Source organism: Triticum aestivum, chromosome 6A (genome assembly GCF_018294505.1).
Source record: "Triticum aestivum cultivar Chinese Spring chromosome 6A, IWGSC CS RefSeq v2.1, whole genome shotgun sequence".
NCBI lineage: Eukaryota > Viridiplantae > Streptophyta > Magnoliopsida > Poales > Poaceae > Triticum > Triticum aestivum.
Genome location: NC_057809.1, coordinates 27,320,922 through 27,346,127, shown reverse-complemented (window position 1 = coordinate 27,346,127; position 25,206 = coordinate 27,320,922). Strand labels below are relative to the sequence as shown.

Sequence of the window (25,206 nt, the reverse complement as noted above, 5' to 3'; positions counted from 1 at the left end):
CTTTTTGCTAGCCTTACTTATGCACATACTTTTACAATTTAATATATTTACAGAAGGTGAATTATTTACAGTAGGCAATTCGCCTACTGTTTTTCCTCAAAAAAGACAAGTATTGAGCAGGACGAGAAATATATATATACATTATTTATTTTTCTTAAGAAAAAATTGCTCCATTGCATACAAAAACCCTTCCTCTTTTAATAGATTTACAGTAGGAAATTTTGCGTACTGTTTTTCCTAAAAAAACAGGTATTGAACAGAATGAGAAATATATATACATTATGTATTTTCCTTGGGAAACGAATTGATCCACCACATAAAAAAACTCTTTCTATTGTTGCTCTTCTGTTTTCAAGAAAATAAAGAATCTCCTATCCACCTCTAATAGCACAATATATTAAGTTAATCATTATGACTAAATTAAATAAAAAAGCATCAAGACTAATTTCTGTTTTCCCCTATATCAACAAGCATCCAGTTGTTATGCCTGCAGAAAAGTTACAGCAGAGTTGGCATTCCCAATGTAGCTAGCATAACTGTCAATTTGGAAGAAATCAGAAAAGCAAACCCAGTACCACTAATCCCTTGCTCCCAGGAAGTTGCGGCATCCCTGCAAGAATTATTAACTGAGAATTATTATCTGTTTATGATAGCTGCAGTTTATTTCTCAGAGGTGCATGCAAGAACCGAAACTGATGAATTACAAACCTGCAGGAAATTCCTCTTTTGAGACCAGTGCCTTGGTGTTCCTTATGACTTGAGAGAAACAAGTAGCTAGCTTGGGGTCGATGCAGTTGCATCAATTGGAGCTAATCCGTAAATAATTTTGTCAGAGAGTTAGAGAAATAAAAATACAGTGTCCGTCTTTTTCTTCACTTTCCTGATAAGATCATAACTATTTCTTCCTATGTTCTCTTTCATTGTCTTCTTTAGAGCTTTGGAAGGTGCTAACACATTTTTCAAGCGACCACCCTAAGATAAGCTTCAAAGTTGCCCTGAACAAAACTCAAGACAAAACAGAGCAAAAAAGCTACAGTAACACATTTTTTGTGCAGCTCCATCTCAACTAGTTTGTGAATGAACATCAAAGTTTAGTACTACAATATACAGGCAGCCTGCAGACTCGGTCCGCTGCATAATGTTGAACTGAAGTACCCACACAATCTAACTGACTTGGAATAACCACACTATGCCCAATCTAACACATGAACAGACCACACAACCAACGCCGAGTCTGAAGCGGGCACAATATCCCCCAAAATACAGTCATGCAAAGAAAAAAGTGATCATTCCTTCTCTTATTTCTTAAATTTTAGTACTTACGAAGTATTTTCAACCCCCTCTATACACCCCTGGTGCCTGGCTTTCCAACCTAGGTTAGCGGAACATAGTAGTTGACCCCAGTGTTGTTTCACACAGAACAGTTAACCACCTGACTTAAGAAAACCATGCACTAGCTTTTGTACAGATGTACTAGCTTTCCATGTCAATAGCGCTGTCATTTCTAACTGGCCTGGCCGGCCTTTCTATGTCAAGGGCAGTAAGGCTGCTCATCGGCGTTGTTGGTGTCGAGCTTCTAAGCAGGCTCATGGATCGCCTCTCCATGTTCTTTGGTGGCTCCTTCTTATGGACGAAGGAGATGAATCTTCTGAGGCTCCTCCTCGGATGATGTTTGAGGTATTTGCGTAGCATGATACCAAAGTAGATGAGCAGCGCGAGGACACATGCCACACCACAGATTAGGAACAGGCCAAAGAAGCTCTCGAGGCGGAGCTGGTCCGAGTCAACAAACTCGCTGTTGTCAGTTGTGCAATCGCCTGTCTTGACCCACTTGTCACGGATCCGCTGCAGCTCCCCATTCTCTGACAATGACAGGATTGCGGTGGACAGGTCTACTTGCAAAGGGGAGTCCCTTGGAAATGCCTGGTAGAATGAACTTTGTAAGGTGCTACATTTTGATTTGTGAAACAGAGTACATGTAGATTTTAGACTTGCAACCGCAAACAAGTGCAAGGAAAGTTGCATGATACTAGAGAGTAGACACGACTATTCAAAATTAAAGCTGTTAGTCCAGGATTTTAATACCAAAATATTGTGTTCTTATATTCTAACCTATGTTAAAGAATATGGTTTAAATATACTTACAAAGCCCCATCCTCTGCTGGTGAAATCTGAGCCAGCTACCGCAATCTTGCAGTAAGTTGACAAAAACAGCTCAACATAGGGTCGCTCGTCGACAATAGCCATAACACCTCCTTTCTTAGGGCCTAGCTGCAGGGCATCAGCGTATTCTTGCGGGGAACCAAGAGCTCGTAGCCTTGACCGTGAGATGTTCAGTTCATTAACCATGTAGTCTTGTGCAAACGAACCAACTTGGAAACCAACAGGATCATCACTACTTTTCAGGTCATCGATTCCTTTTATAGAAGTATCAAGTTGTTGCACGGTCAGGATGGAAGTAAGACTAGCAGTATAGCTGGATACAATGATCAAAACAACAAATAGCCATATGATCAGGACACCACGCCCTAAGGTACTCCTAGTATTTTCTCCTGCAAGCAGATACAGATGAAATCGTGAGTCATGCGCTAGAACAAAATGTTACTTATAGCAAAAACAAGAAACAAATAATAGAGAAGGTTGGTTTACTCACTGTGGGAGAAGAACAAAGTCGAAAAGCTGAACCTACAGGCAATCAAAATTGAGATTATAATCACACATTTGAGAGCAAGAAATCACACCTATAAGAGCATTTGGCAATACATGTGGAGAAGTGCAAAGACAGAAGAAAATCATCATCATATCATTAGGCGAATATACAGCTAAGTAGGACCCACTTGGCAAAACAGGTCTATAGGTAGAGTTCTTGGTTCATACTGTGCATATATACGTCCCACCACAAGATAATAGTTCACGTGGTATGTTATAAGGTTTGTCTGTATGCACAAGACTTGGTGGACCTTGACATTTCTAAGAAAACAGAACTGATATACAGGAAGATGATACAAAAGGTGCACATCAGCTTCTTACCAGAAAATAGTTATTATTTGTTGACTTGGTGGACCCCGGAAATCCTCATTGATTCGATGTTCAAGAACCCAAACAACCACACCCACAATAAGAAAGAACAACCCTGTAACACACCACATCTCCAAAGTAAATGGCTGCAAGAATGCCCAGGATGTTTTTATATGCTTTTTAACTGGAGCCAAGATAACCAAGCCTGTTTCAATGAATGGCTGGGTGAAATCTATAGCGACTGTCCGGCTCATTGTAATTGCGATATCCCCTATAGCTGCATCAAACTCCTGCAGGATAAGATGCCCCTGGTCAGTACGGTATGATAAAAGGTTAGGAGAAGAAAAGTGGCGTTCATACTTACATTTGATTCAACCATCTGTATGAGTTTGTCATAACTAGGATTTTCAGTACCACTCCCAAAAGGTATGAACTTGTAGCTAACAGGATAAGGAAGCAAGGACAATGCCTGAGTAAAGACATCGATGCAATAACCATTAATTGACCCAGTAGCATTGTCTTCCGTGACGAACTCTTTGAAGCTAAATCTGTTGGGAACACCAATTTTTAACTCCTTGGCATTTGAAGGAAAAACCCATCCTCGAGGCCTCTGTGCAGTCTCCCCAGGCCAAATAACATCATAGAGATGCTGATTGGCTAGAGAAGTATTAGGAGGCTTTGAATATAGAGCCTCTGGAGAGATGGTCGACAGTAAGCCAGAATAATTTGACCAAAAACCAATGGTCCGCATGCCATTTCCCATGAGGTTTATGATGTCATATGCAGGATGAATGAGGTCACCTGAAGCATCGAATTGCACTTGCCCAGATGCCCCAGTGAAGTTTACCTTTCTAATATTCTCCAATAATTTATTTCCCATGTCAAAAATGCTCATTGCTTCAAGGTGAAGAGTTTCCCCAGCTTCATCGTGCAACCTCGAGTCATTTGAAAAGGAAATCCTACCACCATCACCAAAGAAGGCATCAAGAGCCCGAGCTAGTGCCCAGACACTATCATAAACATAAAAACCATAAGTATTTACACGAAGATCACTATGGTTGTACTTATGACTTTGCCTGCTCCACTTGGAGATCAAATTACTCTTCATCCTTGAGTTGGGAATATGTGGCCGTAAAGTAAGAACACCTTGCATGCCAGATATAGTCTCAGCAGGAACTGATGAATTAGCATCAAGATACGCAGACAGCCAGTCAGTTGCAATCCACACATAGCCGTTGCCAATCATGTTCAGTTGGTTTGCCATGGAGAAAAACTTGAGTCCATGTTCAGCTCCAGTATGGAGAATGATAACACGAGACTCCATATAACTGACACTAACCAACAAATTTATGAGCTCACTCCTTTTAGCATTGGAAGGAAAACTCACCTTGTATGAGATTTTGCAACGCTTTATAGTGAGTGCATCATCCAAAGCAATAATTCCATTTCTACCATAATCATTATCAATGTATATGGCAGTCACTATCTTCCAGTGGTTATAATCAACAAGTGCTGCCACAGCCGCCATTTGATAGAGATCACTGGAACCAGTTCTGACAAAGAATGGGAACTGTATCGTTGAAAGAGTTGCATCAGAAGCAAAGGACATCAAAGGGACTCGGAGCTCATTTGCTACATATGAAATTATATGAGAAATTGTGGAGCACTGAGGGCCAACGATTGCAATAACATCAGTCTCCATGAACTGCAAACCTGATACAAGGAATGCGGTATCATTGTCATAACTCCATGAACCAAAAATTATTTCAATGATGCGAAATGAATGAGTGACATTAAAGCTAGCCTACCTTGAACCATGCCAAGGAAACCATCAAAGCAATTTGTATCTTTTATTTTAACCTTTAGTGTAGTTCCATTTAGAACTGTTGGATCAGAGTTGATATCTTCCAAGGCTGAACGGATGGCAACCTCCGCAACACCTCCAGTGGTGGAGTTAAATTGAAGAATAGAGCCAATATTCACAACAGGAGGCCCTGCAGCCAAACTCTTGCAGATTCCACTGGGGAACAGGAGCAGAGAGAGAACCAACAGCGTGAGAAAAGCTATCTTCATTGTGCCTCAAACGGTGCAAAGGCTACTGGCCGCTTGTCTGCATGTTAGCAAATTATTTATGCGCTGAAAAGCTCCTGTAAGGAAAAAAACATATAGCAGATGTTACCATGATACCAATGCATAATTCTTGTACTGTAACATAGTCATTGTAAAAGAGTGGCAACATTTGAAAGGCTCGGTCAAAACGTTGAAAGGGAAACAACAGGAAAGCAAATGCCAATTTGGATGAAGCAATTGCAGTAATTAAGAAAACATGGATTGAATATCGCAAAGAAAAGCAACTTTGCGGCATAGATCCAATTGAAGCAATGAAGGAAATATCAGTTTTTGTATGTGCCTGCCTCATTTATATTACTGTTAGGAAGATATAGATCCAAGCACTGGCGGAGCTTCTTGAGGGCAAAACAAGGCCGTGGCCCGCCCAGCTTCAGAGAAAAATAATACTCTTGTGTACATGTAACAGCTTAATCCAGTAGCAAACTAACCAAGCAGTGCATGTCTCCTTCGCATCCATCATCAAGCACTGCCTTGGATCCAGCTATGAGCTTTGTGCCCCGATTCAGCAGTAAGCCAAGCCACTTGGAGACGGAGAGGTCCAACAGCCAGACAACCAGCCACCGCGTGTAGCAGCGCCGACGGTGACCCATCCCATTCCCATGCATGCCAAGGCGGGCGTGGCCATGGCGGCTGCCAGCGGCTAGGGCTAGCTACCCAGGCAACGAGCACAAGACCATAGAACTAGGCAGCTAGCGCATAAGAAATTTCCTTTCTTTCTTCAAATTTTACTTGACAACATCATCTCGATACCAGTTTCCCTATACAGCAACCTGAAATTTCACTGACTAATGCCTACTTAACTATATGGTTTAGCATCAAATTTTTTTTTGGCCCGCCCAGCTTATTTGTTGTAGCTCCGCCACTGGATCCAAGGTTGAGGCCGACAAGCATCCAAGAAAGTAAAGAAACAATGTGGTCCTTAACTGAAAGCCAAAGCATTTGGCGTGGCCATACTACTCTCAGCAGATTCCAGTTTGCGCACACTTTTGCTATGCAGAGAGAGAACAAAAGCCCGTAGGTGACAAACTTTGGATTATGCCCTTGTGTCGATCAGACAGCAAAAGAAGAAACAAACAGAACAGAACATAGAACGATATATACTATACTTAAGATGGTGTGCATCCTGCAAGAGGAAACAATGCCTGGAACGTTAACGGCAATCAACCAAACAGCCTGAGCACAATTTTTTCCTTTTTGAAATATAAGGGGGTTTCCCCAGCCCCCCACTTTTACTAAGCAGAGGCCAAAACCGGCCACATCTACATCGTTAAGCAGCGCTCAGTCACAGACAGAGAGCGGCTGCTGACAGAATTATTACAACCAAGCTACAGCCAGAAAGTCTACGAAAGGAAGGATGAATGCCAACTAGAGAAGAGAAGCAGCTGGAGAAGTATGCATCAACAGTTCAACACAGACGATCAGCTGGCAGGAAACCAGGATTACTATGTGTTTTGTGGACATTTTCAGCAACTGACGGTGAACGGACAGAAACCTCAAAGAACCGGAACGAGACCAGCCGGACAGACACCCTGCGCACAATCCATCGAACACCTCGAGGACGAGCATGCAAGAGTAGGCCCAGCGGCAACAGCAGCACACAGCCGCCATTACCGGGGGATCAATACACAACCGGCACGCGGCTCTCCCTCGGTTTCCTCATTGAGACCCCAAGGAAACTGCGGGAATTGCGGCGTGGCGGGCGGGGATCCGAGAGCAAGTAGGGAGAGAGATTTCAACTTACGGATTGGATTCGGCCCCCGCCAAGAGGAAATGCCGGTCTCCCGACGGACGCTGGCCGCTGCCGCTCGACGACGACGACGAGGAGTGGACTGAGAGCAGACCGCGAGCTGCTTCCGTCAGTCGAGCTCATTATTTTAAGCGAGGGGTGTGTATAGCGGAGGTGGGGACAGGGGAGAAAGAGGGAGACGGACGGAGACGTTGGTAACCTTACACGATGACAGGTGGGGCCACCCGAAACAGAGGGCGGTCATGGGATTTCATTAAGTTGACCCGAGTCTGATTGCACCACAAAGATAAACAAATATATAAAGGGTCTGTTTAGGGCACATTTGGATATGCCTTATTTATTGCACATCTAATTACTAAATTAAACTAGAAAGAAAAAAATACTTGCACGAATCTTAGCGTAAAATCAATGATATAGGACTTACGTAGATGTGTAATACTTATAGCGCATCTAGATGTGCCTTAACAAAAGGCGCTGCTACGCGTCCGCTAGCTGATGATTCTAAAATATCCGCCGCATCAATGGCCGTTCGATCCCTGCGCTGTTAGTCGTTCGATGTAGTGCCCGCGCCTCGCATGCCCTCTCATTAATTCCCGCAACAAACGCATTGTTGCAGAAACAAACAACCTTGCCCCCGGCCCCAACAGAGTTGCGCCCAGCACGGCGCCACCCCAACCCGCCCATGTTCATGCAATAAGACCCTTGTTACAAAACTTGCATTTCAAGATAACCTTTTGTTGCAAGACCATCTCCGACCTCTTCTCTGTATTCCTGCAACAAGACCCTTGTTGCAAAAATTTCAACAACATCTTCGGCCTCTTCTCTGTATTCTTGCAACAAGACCCTTGTTACAAAACTTGCATTACAAGATAACCTTTGTTGCAAGACCATCTCCGGCCTCTTCTCTGTATTCCTGCAACAAGACCCTTGTTGCAAAAATTTCAACAACATCTCCGGCCTCTTCTTTGTATTCCTGCAACAAGACCCTTGTTGCAAAAAAAATTGCAGCCAAGGTGATGTTGTGGTAGAAGCTTTGTGTTAGCAGATCGAGCCAAAAAGCCTCAGCACGGTTTGGCCTTGGACGAGCAGTCCGGTATGCTCTCAAACATCTTGGTGACGACCTCGGCGAGATCGCCACCGGCTAGCTGGATCGCCGGAAGCAAGACAACGAGTAGCTGCGTCACCAGGGACTGCTCCTTGGCCATCTTCCTCAACGCCGCCGCCGAACAGTCATCGTCGCAAACAAGCCTGGACGAGTTGTTGCTTTTCTTGATGTGCTCCTCTAGCAGCAACCGTGACGCAGGGGTTAGCCGGATGCGGAGGGACGCCTAGCAGCGACAAGGGGCGCGGCTCGCCGGCGAAGCGCGCGCGGGCAGACGACGTTGGCCAAGTTGTTAACTCATAATGAGTTTTGGCTACGGGCGAGAAAAGTGTGGGGGTGTTTCGCTCGTGATAAGGATATCAATGGAGTGGGGGCCCATGTGACGCGTGTCAATCGCTGAAGGAGGCGGATGTGGCGTGGTTATCAGCTGGTTGAAGCTAATCATTTCCCTTTAGCAAAACTGATAAATTAATGTTTCAAAATGTTTGAACCGAATGGAACATCTCCTGTTAAATGTGGTTTGAAAATTCCTTAAGATTTGTTTTTCATATGATTTAGTCAAAACTCATAAATAAATACTCCCTCTGTCCCATAATTTTTTTCAATCAAAGGGGCCACACGGCCCCCATTTTCATTACGAAAATGGAGTCACGGCATACGAATCAAGTTTCATACAGACTCAACTTCTTTCGATGCCTAACATATGCATCATGAAAAAAAAAACTACTCCTACATCTTGAGGCACTTCATCTGCACCTACAGGATGCTACAACATCTTGAAGCTCATCAACAAAAAACTTCATTTTTGCATCAGGTGAAATAACTCACTACAACCTGAGATACCAAACTCTGCACCTACAGGGTGCTATAGCAAAAGAACAAGAGAGATCATCGCAAATGCTACATCTATCACCACTTGATCAACAGAGCCTCCGTACAGCAGGCCCCCAGCCGTAAGCACGCTTGAAGACGTCCCTCGCTATCTGGGCCAACCTCTTGGTCACTTCCTTAAGAGTTTTTTGCACTCCTCTTTTCTGTAGCACACCCCACGAATCCAACACGGAACATAAGGAGAAGATAATATCAGTAGGATCATTAGGTAAAGAACTTTGAAAGCAAGATTTATTTCTTGTTTTCCAGATCAACCATAATAAAGCAGCCGTACCAATAGCTATAACCACTCTATCTTTCCCAGTATACTTAGGAAGCCAATTCTGGCAGAAGTCAAAGAATGACAGGGGTGTTTGGGGATTTCCCAAAGCACTCCCAACTACATTCCAAAGAAACCGAGCAAAAGAGCTTGTGAAAAACAGATGGTCAATACATTCATTGGCATCACAAAATTCACATTTGTTGGTGCCTTTTCAGCCTTTTTTACACAAATTGTCCTTGCTCAGGATCCTTCCTTTGATAACTAACCAAATAAAAGCCTTAATTTTTAAAGATATCTTCAGTTTCCACAGAAACTTAAAAGGGAACACTACTCTCCTAGCAATAATATATTGATAAAGAGATTTAACAGAGAACTGGCCAGAGCTGCCATTTGACTTTGTCATGTTCCTCACTCAGAACAACCTGACTGCACATATCTAGAAGTTTATTCCACATATCCAATGTCTCCCCATATAAACATCTCCTAAATCTAATGCAGTTAAAATCTTGTTCAAATGCTTTAGCAACCGTAATGTTTTGATGGAAAGTAAGTTTGTACAAGCAAGGAAAAAGTTGACAGAGAGGCTTGTTGTGGATCCAAGCATCTTCCCAAAATCTAGTTTTACACCCATCTCCAACAATTCTCTGACAACAGTTGTAAAAGATATTTTTAACGCTCATGATACCATTCCAGAAATGAGAGTTGGTAGGAGATGACTCACAATGAGACAAAGTTTTCCTCTTCAAATACTTTGCTCTAATCATCTCCTGCTAATCCCCATCTTCATTCTCAAGTCTCCAGAGCCATTTACACAAAAGACTAATATTCTTGATATCCAGATTAGTAACACCCAACCCCCCTTGGTCTCTAGGTTGACAGACATCAAGCCAGTTAACTAAATGAAACTTCCTAACCCCCTCTTTCTCTTGCCAAAGCACCCGAGCTCGAAAGAAGTCGATTCTTTTTGCCTACTCCCTTTGGTAGACGGAAAAAGTTAAGTAAATGACTAATGACGTTACTCAAGCAAGTTTCAGTACGGATAAGCCTACCACCCATAGATAAAAGAGCCCCCTGCCACGCTGCACCTCCTTTCTCTACTTTTTCTTCCGCTGGCTTCCAGTCAGCATTACAAAGCTTTTTATAATGCAGGGGAAGACCTAAATACTTAAAAGGGAAGCCCCCAATAGCAGAAGTAAAAATGCCGGCGTAGTCAGCTTGTTTCTCCAAAGCTTTACCGAAATAGAAATTTTCACTTTTTAAAAAATTAATCTTCAGACCGGTCAAATGCTCAAAAACACATAGAATTATTTTGAGGTTCCTAGCCCCCTCAAGGTCATCTTCAAAACAAAAAATAGTATCGTCCGCATATTGCAAAATATTTAGACCTCCTGAATACAACCTAGGCAACACTCCCTTGATAAATCCTTGTTCTTGCGCCCTTTGCACCAGGGTAGCAAGAACATCAGCCGCCAAATTGAAAAGCAAGGGGGAAAACGGATCCCCTTGCCTCAAACCCTTCCTGGTAACAAAATACGGGCCAATAACATCATTAATAGTGATGGCAACCTTTCCGTTACTAATGACATCTTTTGTCCACTGGACAAAACGTTCAGGGAAGCGGCGCGCAGGAGCATATGCTCCCTAGAGCTAAACTGAACATCTACAAAGCATGTGTCTTTTCTTTGAAATCACAAACAGTGATTGGTGCCTTTATTCAGTGCAGAGATTGTTTTGCATCTCAAATTGCAACACAGAGATCTTCTCTTCTATTAGCTTATATGGATATCGACAGTACAATGAGTTCCATTATGGAAGAAAAGGGTTCTGAGAGGAACACACATCCTTTTGCCGCTGGTATGCCCTCGAAGCGCTGTAGGAACCAAAGGAAACTGCGGCACAAATTATGAGCAGAAAGGGGGCTTTAACCAATATCTTGTTTGATCTTCTGTATCCCGTTGGAACACCAGACCTCATTACATGTACTTCCATTCTGTTCCCAAATCTTCGACCATCCTTCAAACAAGAATATGCTTCTACTACCTGCTTGAATTTTGACTCGGCTTGAGGCTTCTGATCCATCGGGACGCGATCGGGATGGGACTCCATGACCATTCTTCTATACGCAGCCTTAACCTCGGAAGGGGACGGGCGGGAGCAGGGAGCGAAGCCCAGGAGCTCCATGGCCTCGCTGCTCCTCATCTCTCTCCCTTTCTTCCTCGTGCGATCCCGCCGGACAAATCGCGGCGGCAGAGGCGACGACGGCGGGGCGGCTGGCCGGTCAGGTTGGTCGCGGTAGGCGCAGCCATAATATAAGATTTGGGAACAGCGAGGAAGTATCAAATAGCGACACATGTTGCGATTCCATCAATTTTAAACTCCACAATTTCGATCGGGCCTTCAGTAGGCATTTGTTTGAGTGTGTGTGTTGTGCGGTGGTGTGACTGTGTGCGTGTACATCAATGTTGTTTCTCAGGGAAAAAAGAAAGAAGGGAAAACTATGCAAGCAATCTGCGTCGAAGAACCCTGGCTAGAGTGTGTGACCGGCCAAAGAAAGGTATTAGATCCGATTCCGAGGATCTTTATATTATGCAGGGTGAGATGCGAGTTGTCATGCCCGCAGGCAAGCAAAATAACCGTCAAATGATCCAAGTCTACCTCGGCTTGTTAGTTCAGCTGGCATTAGAAACTGAAATCAATCACGAGATAAACACGGTGGAGCCATGATTAATCAAGCACCTGCATTTGCTGAGCAAGATTACAAAAGGTGAGGTGAGAACTTGGCTGCTTCATGTGAAGTTCAAGGTAGAGAAAACTAACCCCTCGCGTCGCCCCCGTCCTGGGCGACTCGGGGGCTCTCCAACCCTAGGGCCGCCGCCGTCCTCTCCTTCTCCCCTCCTCACGCCGCCGCCGGGTGACGCCGCCGGGTGAAACCCACGTGGCAGACGGCGGCGGCAGGGGGACTCCCTCTCCCGACTCCCCTTCCTCCGCGGGCGGCGGATCTAGGCGGCAGGCGGCAGTGTCCTGCGGCGCTCGCGGTTTGGCGCGAGGTAGCAGGCCTCAGCGAGCGGTGGCGGGGCGCGGGGCACGCGGCGGCGAGCCTCGGCAGGCGGTGGCGGCTGCGCGCGGGGCTGATTCCGGGGCGGCGGCGCGGGCATGGATCCATCACGGATCTGATCCTGCGGGCGCGGTCTCTGCTTCCCCTGCTCGGCCGGCGGGTCTCGGTGGGGGGCTTCTCCTTGCTGAGATCTAGCAGCGAGATCATCCAGATCCCGGCAAGGACGGCGGCGACCCGTGCACGAGGGATGGAGGTCTTCGATCAGATCCGGGTGAAAACCTGCTATTGGCTATTGTCAAGGCCGGCGATGGCGACGCTATCTGCGTCGTTCCCTTCCTGAAGGCATCGTCGTGGAGAAGTTCAAGGCCACTCTCTGCTACCTCCGGGGGAAACCCTAGATCAGTAGATCGGATGACGGCGGCTCTCTGGTGTCGTTTCCCCCCGGGGGCGTCATTCTTGGGGTGCACACGGGCTCGAGGGACTAGAGGACGGCGACTTTGGTGGAGCGGTGCTTCATCTTACACATTGATGGTGGCAGATCTCGGCGGCGTGGCGCTGTGGAGACTCGGCGTCTGATGCGCGGAGATGGACTCGTGCAGGAGGTGGAAGCTGTCTGGCGTCATGGTGGCGTTGATGGCAGATAGGCCTGGCAAGGTCGGTGCAGCAGTATAGCTCTGAAGATGGATTGATGGCAGGCGGCTGCGGCGGCCTCATACCCGGCAGGGGTCCTGGTTGAGAAGCACGCCGGACTGGTGGGTGCCCATACCAGGCAGGCGTCCTGGGTGGGACCTCAAGTCTTTATATGTTTAGGTTTGGCTGCGTGGTCTGTTTGGTATTAGGCCCATACTTTCAGCGCCCCTACATCAACTGGATAGGGATAGCGACAGTTGTTGCTTGTTTGGTGGCTTTAGACTTATTGTTGTATGACTCTGTACGGTCTTGTGTCAATAATTAATAAAATGGCCGTATGCATCGCCCAGATGCAGAGGCCGGGGGTCGTCCTCCTTTTTTTAAAAAAATGTGAAGTTCATGCATTTCAACCCTCAAAAAAGGGAAATTAAGTCCATACATTTCCAGGCGGAATATATGTGCATTCAGTTCAGCCTTATTCTTAGTTGGCCTTACAAGCTAGGCATTTGCATCCAGGCCTGGAGCTAACCAAATTATGCTTTAGTTGTTTCTGCTTTTTTTTTCTTAATGATTTCATGCCCTTTTAAAAGTGCACATTTCATAAAAGACAAAAAGGGCTATAACGCTCATGTGATTAGCATCTGATGCTACATGCCCGGGAAAATTCTCTAGGCTTTACGCTCAAAATATTATCCCTTGCGTGACTACCTTCTTATAGATCCTGATTCACTTATGGTCTGTATACAAGAACGGCAGGTGTACACTATATATAGCACCAGTAAAGTAACTGTGGATGATATCTTTTCTTTTCTTTTCTTTTCTTTTGCAGGGTAATGATATCTATTCTTCACCAACTGTTTCAGCATGAGGATCTAGAGTTCATCAACAGGATACTTCTCGATCAAATCAAACAACTCATCTCCGATGCCGAAACCGAGCATCTTGGCCATGTCGCCCGTCTTCAACCTGGGCTTGGCATGGTTCTGCTGCTTCAGCCACGAGTAGACGAGGAACACTTTCTTCATCCCAAACAGCTCCAGCGCCTCCGGGTTGAAGACTACACCATGACGCATGCTCATCTGCAGTAATAGTTCGTAAATTTCATCACCTCTGAACATGACACACGAGTGTATGTATGTCGATCGCACTTTTTTGGGATGAGACCACACGTGCTGATTTCAGATGATTCAGTTTCTGTGGTTACCTGGTGAGGGACCAGCATTGCAGCGTACCTGGCGAGCTCACCGGCTCTCCAGTCAAGCACCACCGGAAACCAGGGGCAGGAGGCATCGAGCCTCACAAACCATAGCCTCACGTCTGGGAACTCCGACAGTTCTCTCGTATCGTATGGATCCTCTCTCTCATAGTTTATTGTGAAACCGACGGTTCTGTCCAACAGATTTCTTGATTGAGCTGAATAACGTGCATAAGATTCTGGTCAGTTAAAGTCTCCTGGTGCAAAATGCAGCTGCATGATGTTCGAGGTAGGGGCGTAGGGCCAAGGACTACCTGTCGTCAAGGAATTCAGGTTGCCGAGTGCTTCTTGGACGGGCGATAGGTCAAGTGTTCGGATGATATCCTTGTTGATAACAATCTCGATGCGCCCTTCCGTAGGTGGTGGAGGAGGCTCAACTTGTGGTGCATCTAAGAAAGCAATGAAAGGATATTAATTGCAAGCAAAATATATGAGCTCACTCAAGGAAAACAACGATATGAATTCCACGCCACGCACACACTATCATGTGAGGACTTTATAATCTGACTGACATACAACAATCGAATCCATCACCCTTGAAGAAGCTATCAGAGCAGCTGAACAGGGTATAACAGGGTGCCATACATGAGAAGCAGTTTGTAGGTACTTGAGCATTTCCAGGGCACATTCCCTGTCATTTAACATCATCATGTTGGTTGGAAAATAGAACCAGTTGTGTGTGGGTGGCAAAATTGTAGGCCTTGACCAATGCAGAATTGGTGCATGCTATGCTGTACCTCTCCAGAACTACTGAATACCAAAATCGATTGCCACAACGACCTTGCACAAATAAATTGAGGACAGGAACCAAAATCATGGTTCCGATAGTGTCATATGTTGAGATCTCGTCATATGTTTCGCTCAAAAAGAAGAAGATGATGCCATCTGTTGATGTTGCACTGTGAAACTAATCGTCCCAGGGAGAGTTTGGAGTGGTATTTTAATTGGGTTTCAGTGAAGTGGCTGCTAATGCTAATGTTGGTAGAGCTCACCGTCTTGGTCGGAGAGGGAGAGGTCGAAGTTGCCGGAGGGGTTGAACGCAACGCGGGGAGCCTGGAGCTGGACGCTCGGCGTCTTGGGACCGGAGCAGCAGAGCAAGGCCGCAGGATGGGGCGGCGAGCTGCTGGCGCTGCTGCTGCTGAGCCGCCTCGGAGCAGGGCGGAGCGAAGCCACGAAAGGATGGTGGTGGTGTACGGCGGCCGCGGCGCCGGCGGCCATGGAGGTAAGTAGGTAGCCGCTGGCGTCGTGGAGGAGCAACAGCCTCCGGCGAGCGGCCCCCCGTGGCCGTGGGTCTATCTTATCCGTTTATCCTGACTTTTATGTTTCGCAGGGGCTAAAAGGCGGGCTGCACGCGCTACGCGACGGGGAGCGGGAAAATCTCCATTCATCTCATCTCGATCCAACATGATAAGAGCATCACTTTTGTAACATGTGACAAGTATTTTCGGATGAAAAAAATAATAACATAAAATTAATATACACCTCTCTGCAAAAAATATTTTAGACGTTTTCATGAGAACTCAAAAGAGAGAAAAGAAAATAACACTATCTAGTGGCCTCTCTGAATAATGTGACCTCCTCTCTAACCAAAGTGGCTATGTCACGAATACCGCTACGCCCAAGCCCACCAACGACGCCGACCGGCCCAAGAGAAACAAGAAGCCCAGCCGGCTTTTCGACCCGGCCACCTGGGAGTTGTGATAGGTGGTTAAGTAGGTCCTGGACCGGATGAGACGGGCACGATTGAGTAATAGACTGAACCCACTTCTCCAAACCCCAGTTCTCTGTCTCGTGTATCTCCTGTTGGGGAACGTAGCAGAAATTCAAAATTTTCTACGCATCATCAAGATCAATCTATGGAGTAATCTAGCAACGAGGGGAAGGAGAGTGTATCTACATACCCTTGTAGATCGCTAAGCGGAAGCGTTCAAGTGAACGGGGTTGATGGAGTCGTACTCGTCGTGATCCAAATCACCGATGATCCTAGTGCCGAACGGACGGCACCTTCGCGTTCAACACACGTACAGCCCGGTGACGTCTCCTACGCCTTGATCTAGCAAGGGGAGAAGGAGAGGTTGGGGAAGACTTCATTCAGCAGCAGCATGATGGCGTGGTGGTGGTGGAGGAGCGCGGGACTCCAGCAAGGCTTCGCCAAGCACTACGAGAGACGAGGAGGGAGAGGGGTAGGGCTGCGCCAATAGGGGAGGAACTTCATGTGTTGTGCTGCCCCTTTGCCTCCACTATATATATAGGGGGGAGGAAGGGCTACGCCCCCACCTAGGGTTTCCACCCTAGGGGTGGCGGCAGCCCCAATCCCCATCTGGGGTGGCGGCCAAGTGGGGGGGGGAGAGGGAGGCGCACCAGGCATGGGCCTTAGGGCCCATCTGCCCTTAGGATTTGCCCCCTCTTCCCTTTAGGCGCATGGGCCTTGGTGGGGAGGCGCCCCAGCCCACCTAGGGGCTAGTCCCTTCTTACACTTGGCCCATGTATGCCTCCGGGGCCCGTGGCCCTCCCGGTGGACCCCCGGACCCCTCCGGTGGTCCCGGTACACTACCGGTGATGCCCGGAACAATTCCGGTGGCCAAAACCATACTTCCTATATATCAATCTTTATCTTCGGACCATTCCGGAACTCCTCGTGACGTCCGGGATCTCATCCGGGACTCCGAACAACATTCGGTAACCGCGTACATACTTTCCCTATAACCCTAGCGTCATCGAACCTTAAGTGTGTAGACCCTACGGGTTCGGGAGTCATGCAGACATGGCCGCGACAACTCTCCGATCAATAACCAACAGCGGGATCTGGATACCGATGTTGGCTCCCACATGCTCCATGATGATCTCATCGGATGAACCACGATGTCAAGGACTTAATCAATCCCGTATACAATTCCCTTTGTCTATCGGTACGATACTTGCCCGGGATTCGATCGTCGGTATCCCGATACCTTGTTCAATCTCGTTACCGGCAAGTCTCTTTACTCGTTCCGTAACACATCATCCCGTGGTCAACTCCTTGATCACATTATGCACATTATGATGATGTCCTACCGAGTGGGCCCAGAGATACCTCTCCATCACATGGAGTGACAAATCCCAGTCTCGATTCGTGCCAACCCAACAGACACTTTCGGAGATACCCGTAGTGTACCTTTATAGCCACCCAGTTACGTTGTGACGTTTGGCACACCCAAAGCACTCCTACGGTATCCGGGAGTTGCACAATCTCATGGTCTAAGGAAATGATACTTGACATAAGAAAAGCTTTAGTATACGAACTACACGATCTAGTGCTATGCTTAGGATTGGGTCTTGTCCATCACATCATTCTCCTAATGATGTGACCCCGTTATCAATGACATCCAATGTCCATGATCAGGAAACCGTAACCATCTATTGATCAACGAGCTAGTCAACTAGAGGCTTACTAGGGACATGGTGTTGTCTATGTATCCACACATGTATCTGAGTTTCCTATCAATACAATTATAGCATGGATAATAAACGATTATCATGAACAAGGAAATATAATAATAACCAATTTATTATTGCCTCTAGGGCATATTTCTAACAGTCTCCCACTTGCACTAGAGTCAATAATCTAGTTCACATCGCCATGTGATTAACACTCATAGGTCACATCGCCATGTGACCAACATCCAAAGAGTTTACTAGAGTCAATAATTTAGTTCACATCACTATGTGATTAACACTCAATGAGTTCTGGGTTTGATCATGTTGCTTGTGAGAGAGGTTATAGTCAATGGGTCTGAACCTTTCATATGCGTGTGTGCTTTACAAATCTCTATGTCATCTCCTAGATGCAGCTACCACGTTCTATTTGGAGCTATTCCAAATAACTATTCTACTATACGAATCCAGTTTACTACTCAGAATAATCTGGATTAGTGTCAAAATTTGCATCGGCGTAACCCTTTATGACGAATTCTTTTACCACCTCCATAATCGAGAAAATTCCTTAGTACACTAGTTACTAAGGATAACTTTGACCGTTGTCCTGTGATCCATTCTTGGATCACTCTTGTACCCCTTGACTGACTCATGGCAAGGCACACTTCAGGTGCGGTACACAGCATAGCATACTGTAGAGCCTATGTCTTAAGCATAGGGGACGACCTTCGTCCTTTCTCTCTATTCTGCCGTGGTCGAGCTTTAAGTCTTAACTTCATGCCTTACAACTCGGGCAAGAACTCCTTCTTTGACTGATCCATCTTGAACACCTTCAAGATCATGTCAAGGTATGTGCTCATTTGAAAGTACCATTAAGCGTTTTGATCTATCCTTATAGATCTTGATGCTCAATGTTCAAGTAGCTTAATCCAGGCTTTCCATTGAAAAACACTTTTCAAATAACCCTATATGCTTTCCAGAAATTCTACGTCATTTCTGATCAACAATATGTCAACAACATATACTCATCAGAAATTCTATAGTGCTTCCACTCACTTCTATGGAAATACAAGTTTCTCGTAAACTTTGTATACACCAAAATCTTTGATCATCTCATCAAAGCATACATTCCAACTCCGAGATGCTTACTCCAGTCCTTAGAAGGATTGCTGGGGCTTTGCATACTTATTAGCATCTTTCAGGATTGACAAAACCTTTCGGTTGTATCACATACAACCTTTCCTCAAAAATCGTTGAGGAAACAATGTTTTGACATCCTATCTGCAAGATTTCATAAATGATGCAGTAATTGCTAATATAATTCCAACAGACTCTTAGCTTCGCTACGAGTGAGAAAGTCTCACCGTAGTCAACTCCTTGAACTTGTCGGGAAACTTCTTAACGACAAGTCGAGCTTTCTTAATGGTGACATTTACCATCATTGTCCGTCTTCCTTTTAAAATCCATCTGTACTCAACAGCCTTATGACTATCGAGTAGTTCTTCCAAAGTCTACACTTTGTTTTCATATATGGATCCTCTCTCGGATTATATGGCCTCGAGCCATTTATCGGAATCCGGGCCCACCATCGCTTCTCCATAGCTCGTAGGTTCATTGTTGTCTAGCAATATGACTTCTAAGACAGGATTACGTACCACTCTGAAGTAGTACGCATCCTTGTCATCCTACGAGGTTTGATTAGTGACTTGATCTGAAGTTTCATGATCACTATCATAAGCTTCCACTTCAATTGGTGTAGGTGCCACAGGAACAACTCCCTGTGCCCTGCCACACACTAGTTGAAGAGACGGTTCAATAACCTCATCAAGTCTCCACCATCCTCCCACTCAATTCCTTCGAGAGAAACTTTTCCTCGAGAAAGGACCTGATTCTAGAAACAATCCCTTATTGCTTTCGAATCTGAGACAGGAGGTATACCCGACTGTTTTGGGTATCCTATGAAGATGCATTTATCCGCTTTGGGTTTGAGCTTATCAGCCTGAAACTTTTTCACATAAGCGTCGCAGCCCCAAACTTTTAAGAAATGACAGCTTAGGTTTCTCTAAACCATAGTTCATACGGTGTCATATCATCGGAATTACGTGGTGCCCTATTTAAAGTGAATGTGGTCGTCTCTAATGCCTAACCCATAAACTATCGTGGTAATTCGATAAGAAACATCATGGTATGCATCATATCTAATAGGGTGCAGTTATGATGTTCGGACACACCATCACACTATGGTGTTCCAGGCTGTATTAGTTGTGAAACAATTTCCACAATGTCTTAATTCTGTGCCAAACTCGTAATTCAGATATTCATCTCTATGATCATATCATAGATCTTTTATCCTCTTGTCACGACGATCTTTCAACTTCACACTGAAATTACTTGAACCTTTCAATAATTCAGACTCGTGATTCATCAAGTAAATATACTCAACATCTACTCAAATCATCTGTGAAGAACATAACGATATCCACTACATGCCTCAGCACTCATTGGACTGCACACATCAAAATGTATTACTTCCAGCAAGTTGCTTTCTGGTTCCATTTTACTGAAACCGAGGCTTTCAGTCATCTTGCCCATGTGGTATGATTTGCATGTCTCAAGTGATTCAAAATCAAGTGAGTCCAAATGGTCCATTTTCATGGAGTTTCTTTATGCATATACACCAATAGACATGGTTCGCATGTCTCAAACTTTTCAAAATGAGTGAGTCTAAAGATCCATCAACATGGAGCTTCTTCATGCGTTTTATACCGATATGACTTAAGTGGCAGTGCCACAAGTAGGTGGTACTATCATTACTATCTTATATCTTTTGGCATGAACATGTGTATCACTACGATCGAGATTCAATAAACCATTCATTTTAGGCGTGAGACCATTGAAGGTATTATTCAAATAAACAGAGTAACAATTATTCTCCTTAAATGAATAACCGTATTGTGATAGTCATAATCCAATCATGTCTATGCTCAACGCAAACACCAAATAACAATTATTTAGGTTTAGCACCAATCTCGATGGTAGAGGGAGTGTGCGATGCTTGATCATATCAACATTGGAAACACTTCCAACACATATCGTCAGCTCACCTTTAGCTAGTCTCCGTTTATTCCGTAGCTTTTATTTCGAGTTACTAACACTTAGCAACCGAACCGGTATCTAATAGCCTGGTGCTACTAGGAGTACTAGTAAAGTACACATCAACCCAATGTATATCCAATATACTTCTATCGACCTTGCCAGCCTTCTAATCTACCAAGTATCTAGGGTAATTCTGCTCCAGTGGCTGTTCCCCTTATTACAGAAGCACTCAGTCTCGGGTTTGGGTTCAACCTTGGTTTCTCCACTAGAGCAGCAGCTGAATTGCCGTTTCATGAAGTATCCCTTCTTGCCCTTGCCCTTCTTGAAACTAGTGGTTTCACCAACCATCAACAATTGATGCTACTTCTTGATTCCTACTTTTGTGGTGTCAAACATCGTGAATATCTCAGGGATCATCATATATGTCCCTAATATATTATAGTTCATCACGAAGCTCTAGCAGCTTGGTGGTAACGACTTCGGAGAAACATCACTATCTCATCTGGAAGATTAACTCCCACTTGATTCAAATGATTGTTGTACTCAGACAATCTGAGCAAAAGCTCAACAATTGAGCTTTTCTCCCTTAGTTTGCAGGCTAAGAAAATCGTCGGAGGTCTTATACCTCTTGACGTGGGCACGAGCCTGAAATTCCAATTTCAGCCCTCGAAACATCTCATATGTTTCGCGACGTTTCAAAACATCTTCGGTGCCTCAACTCTAAACCGTTTAACTGAACTATCATGTAGTTATCAAAACGTGTATGTCAGATGTTCGCAACATCCACAGACAACGTTCGAGGTTCAGCACACTGAGCGGTGCATTAAGGACATAAGCCTTCTAAGAAGCAATGAGGACAATCCTTAGTTTACGGACCTAGTCCGCATAATTGCTACTATCAACTTTCAACTAATTTTTCTCTAGGAACATATCTAAACAGTAGAACTAAAGCGTGTGCTACGACATAATTTGCGAAGACCTTTCGACTATGTTCGGGATAATTAAGTTCATCTTATGAACTCCCACTCAGATAGACATCCCTCTAGTCATCTAAGTGATTACATGATCCGAGTCAACTAGGCCGTGTCCGATCATCACGTGAGACGGACCAGTCAACGTCGGTGAACATCTTCATGTTGATCGTATCTTCTATACGACTCATGCTCGACCTTTCGGTCTTCTGTGTTCCGAGGCCATGTCTGTACACATGCTAGGCTCGTCAAGTCAACCTAAGTGTTTCGCGTGTGTAAATCTGTCTTACACCCGTTGTATGTGAACGTTAGGATCTAACACCCGATCATCACGTGGTGCTTTGAAACAACGAACTGTCGCAACGGTGCACAGTTAGGGGGAACACTTTCTTGAAATTTTAATGAGGGATCATCTTATTTACTACCGTCGTTCTAAGCAAATAAGATGTATAAACATGATAAACATCACATGCAATCAAATAGTAGTGACATGATATGGCCAATATCATATAGCTCCTTTGATCTCCATCTTGGGGGTCCATGATCATCTTGTCACCGGCATGACACCATGATCTCCATCATCATGATCTCCATCATTGTGTCTTCTTGAAGTTGTCTCGTCAACTATTACTTCTACTACTACAGCTAACGGTTAGCAATAAAGTAAACTAATTACATGACGTTTATGTTGACACGCAGGTCATAAATAAATTAAGACAACTCCTATGGCTCCTGCTGGTTGTCATACTCATCGACATGCAAGTCGTGATTCCTATTACAAGAACATGATCAATCTCATACATCACATATATCATTCATCACATCCTTTTGGCCATATCACATCACATAGCATACCCTGCAAAAACAAGTTAGACGTCCTCTAATTGTTGTTTGCATGTTTTACGTGGCTGCTATGGGTTTCTAGCAAGAACGTTTCTTACCTACGCAAAACCACAACGTGATATGCCAATTGCTATTTACCCTTCATAAGGACCCTTTTCATCGAATCCGATCCAACTAAAGTGGGAGAGACAGACACCCGCTAGCCACCTTATGCAACTAGTGCATGTCAGTCGGTGAAACTAGTCTCACGTAAGAGTACGTGTAAGGTCGGTTCGGGCCGCTTCATCCCACGATGCCGCCGAATCAAGATTGGACTAGTAACGGTAAGCATATTGAACAAAATCAATGCCCACAACTACTTTGTGTTCTACTCGTGCATAGAATCTACGCAATAGACCTAGCTCATGATGCCACTGTAGGGGAACGTAGCAGAAATTCAAAATTTTCCTACGTGTCACCAAGATCTATCTATGGAGAGACCAGCAACGAAGGGAAGGAGAGTGCATCTACATACCCTTGTAGATCGCTAAGCGGAAGCGTTCAAGTGAACGGGGTTGATGGAGTCGTACTCGTCGTGATCCAAATCACCGATGACCAAGTGCCGAACGGACGGCACCTCCGCGTTCAACACACGTACAACCCGACGATGTCTCCCACGCCTTGATCCAGCAAGGAGAGAGGGATAAGTTGAGGAAGACTCCATCCAGCAGCAGCACAACGGCGTGGTGGTGGTGGAGGAGCGTGGCAATCCTGCAGGGCTTCGCCAAGCACCACGGGAGAGGAGAATGACTTGGGAGAGGGGAGAGGGCTGCGGCAGAACATGGGTATGGCTGCCCTCCCACCCCCCACATATATATAGGGGCAAGGGAGAGGGGGGGGGGAGGCGCAGCCTTGGCCCTTCCTCCAAGGAAGGGTGCGGCTAGGAGGAGTCCCTCCTCCCCAAGGCACCTCGGAGGTGCCTTCCCCCTTTAGGACTCTTCATATCCCTCATCTCTTGGCGCATGGGCCTCTTGGGGCTGGTTCCCTTGGCCCATATAGGCCAAGGCGCACCCCCTACAGCCCATGTGGCCCCCGGGGGCAGGTGGCCCCACTCGGTGGGCCCCCGGGACCCTTCCGGTGGTCCCGGTACAATACCGATGACCCCGAAACTTGTCTCGATGGCCGAAATAGGACTTCCTATATATAAATCTTTACCTCCGGACCATTCCGGAACTCCTCGTGACGTCCGGGATCTCATCCGGGACTCCAAACAACATTCGGTAACCACATACAAACTTCCTTTATAACCCTAGCGTCATCGAACCTTAAGTGTGTAGACCCTACGGGTTCGGGAGACATGCAGACATGACCGAGACATTCTCCGGTCAATAACCAACAGCGGGATCTGGATACCCATGTTGGCTCCCACATGTTCCACGATGATCTCATCGGATGAACCACGATGTCAAGGACTTAATCAATCCCGTATACAATTCCCTTTGTCTATCGGTACGATACTTGCCCGAGATTCGACCGTCGGTATCCCGATACCTTGTTCAATCTCGTTACCGGCAAGTCTCTTTACTCGTTCCGTAACACATCATCCCGTGGTGAACTCCTTGATCACATTGTGCACATTATGATGATGTCCTACCGAGTGGGCCCAGAGATACCTCTCCATCACACGGAGTGACAAATCCCAGTCTCGATTCGTGCCAACCCAACAGACACTTTCGGAGATACCCGTAGTGTACCTTTATAGCCACCCAGTTACGTTGTGACGTTTGGCACACCCAAAGCACTCCTACGGTATCCGGGAGTTGCACAATCTCATGGTCTAAGGAAATGATACTTGACATAAGAAAAGCTTTAGCATACGAACTACACGATCTAGTGCTATGCTTAGGATTGAGTCTTGTCCATCAGATCATTCTCCTAATGATGTGATCCCGTTATCAACGACATCCAATATCCATGATCAGGAAACCGTAACCATCTATTGATCAACGAGCTAGTCAACTAGAGGCTTACTAGGGACATGGTGTTGTCCATGTATCCACACATGTATCTGAGTTTCCTGTCAATACAATTATAGCATGGATAATAAACGATCATCATGAACAAGGAAATATAATAATAACCAATTTATTATTGCCTCTAGGGCATATTTCCAACAAAGCAGGCATTTGCACAACTGAAACGGGATGGAAGTGGAAAGGATACCATGCGATCCTACCTGTGGTACAGCCAGAACCATGCATGGACCAGCTTGTTCATGCCTTCATCGTGGTGGCGTCTCCCGAGCACCGCACGTCACCCGACGTCATTCACGTGCAAGCCCAGAAGCACTCTCAAGCCCTGTTTCAGTGAACTCAAATCAACTCTACATAGAAAGTGAAATCAAATCATGATATCTCACTGAATTCAACTTTACATATGTTGTCCAACTCGAGTTGAAGACTTCAAGTAGTCACTGAATTCAAGAAAACATTTTACCTCTAGATGTAGGCCAAACAACAACAAATGAGTGGAAAGTTCCATTCTCGAAAGCCATACCGGGGAAATTGTACGGCAATTGGAACTGATTTTTTGTAGAGGGGGAAAGAGAAGAGGAGAACTCATCTGCCTTGTTCCATTATGTTCGTCGAACCAACAGGAAATCTGTATTACAAATCATGAAACATCGAGTACCCTGCATACAAAACAAAACCAAGATCAATACATGCTTATAAATCAGGAACTACCATAGCACAAACATGCGATGCACCTTTAGACCTACTGCTACACATGTTGAGTCTGATTTTTTTTGTACC

The 25,206-nt window shown here is 45.4% G+C and overlaps 3 protein-coding genes across 3 annotated transcripts; all 3 read right to left on the bottom strand.

Moving 5' to 3' along the window:
* Positions 1-723: 723 nt before the first annotated feature.
* Positions 724-7,024, bottom strand: LOC123131787 (glutamate receptor 3.1). Its single transcript, XM_044551468.1, has 7 exons — positions 6,890-7,024; positions 4,827-5,165; positions 3,383-4,731; positions 3,031-3,308; positions 2,654-2,685; positions 2,146-2,552; positions 724-1,923 (listed from the first exon to the last, which is right to left on the bottom strand). Exons 2-7 carry the CDS (start codon positions 5,089-5,091, stop codon positions 1,474-1,476), a joined length of 2,781 nt encoding a protein of 926 aa, XP_044407403.1. The 5' UTR covers positions 5,092-5,165; positions 6,890-7,024; the 3' UTR covers positions 724-1,473.
* Positions 7,025-10,917: 3,893 nt separating this feature from the next.
* Positions 10,918-11,446, bottom strand: LOC123130118 (chaperone protein DnaJ-like). Its single transcript, XM_044550066.1, has one exon. The coding sequence runs from the start codon at positions 11,347-11,349 to the stop codon at positions 10,957-10,959; it is 393 nt and encodes a 130-aa protein (XP_044406001.1). The 5' UTR covers positions 11,350-11,446; the 3' UTR covers positions 10,918-10,956.
* Positions 11,447-13,450: 2,004 nt separating this feature from the next.
* On the bottom strand, positions 13,451-15,407 carry LOC123131785 (protein CHLORORESPIRATORY REDUCTION 6, chloroplastic). The gene is made up of 4 exons (XM_044551465.1): positions 15,083-15,407; positions 14,345-14,479; positions 14,040-14,248; positions 13,451-13,914 (listed from the first exon to the last, which is right to left on the bottom strand). Exons 1-4 carry the CDS (start codon positions 15,306-15,308, stop codon positions 13,708-13,710), a joined length of 777 nt encoding a protein of 258 aa, XP_044407400.1. The 5' UTR covers positions 15,309-15,407; the 3' UTR covers positions 13,451-13,707.
* Between the last annotated feature and the right edge of the window lie 9,799 nt (positions 15,408-25,206).

Coding starts and splice junctions, on each gene's coding strand:
- LOC123131787 (XM_044551468.1), bottom strand. CDS start 5,091: ATGAAGATAGCTTTTCTCACGCTGTTGGTTCTCTCTCTGCTCCTGTTC. Junction 3,309..3,382: donor TACAGATGGTTGAATCAAAT/GTAAGTATGAAC, acceptor CTTATCCTGCAG/GAGTTTGATGCAGCTATAGG. Junction 1,924..2,145: donor CCAGCAGAGGATGGGGCTTT/GTAAGTATATTT, acceptor TCATTCTACCAG/GCATTTCCAAGGGACTCCCC.
- LOC123130118 (XM_044550066.1), bottom strand. CDS start 11,349: ATGAGGAGCAGCGAGGCCATGGAGCTCCTGGGCTTCGCTCCCTGCTCC.
- LOC123131785 (XM_044551465.1), bottom strand. CDS start 15,308: ATGGCCGCCGGCGCCGCGGCCGCCGTACACCACCACCATCCTTTCGTG. Junction 14,249..14,344: donor CCTGAATTCCTTGACGACAG/GTAGTCCTTGGC, acceptor CACGTTATTCAG/CTCAATCAAGAAATCTGTTG. Junction 13,915..14,039: donor CAATGCTGGTCCCTCACCAG/GTAACCACAGAA, acceptor CTATTACTGCAG/ATGAGCATGCGTCATGGTGT.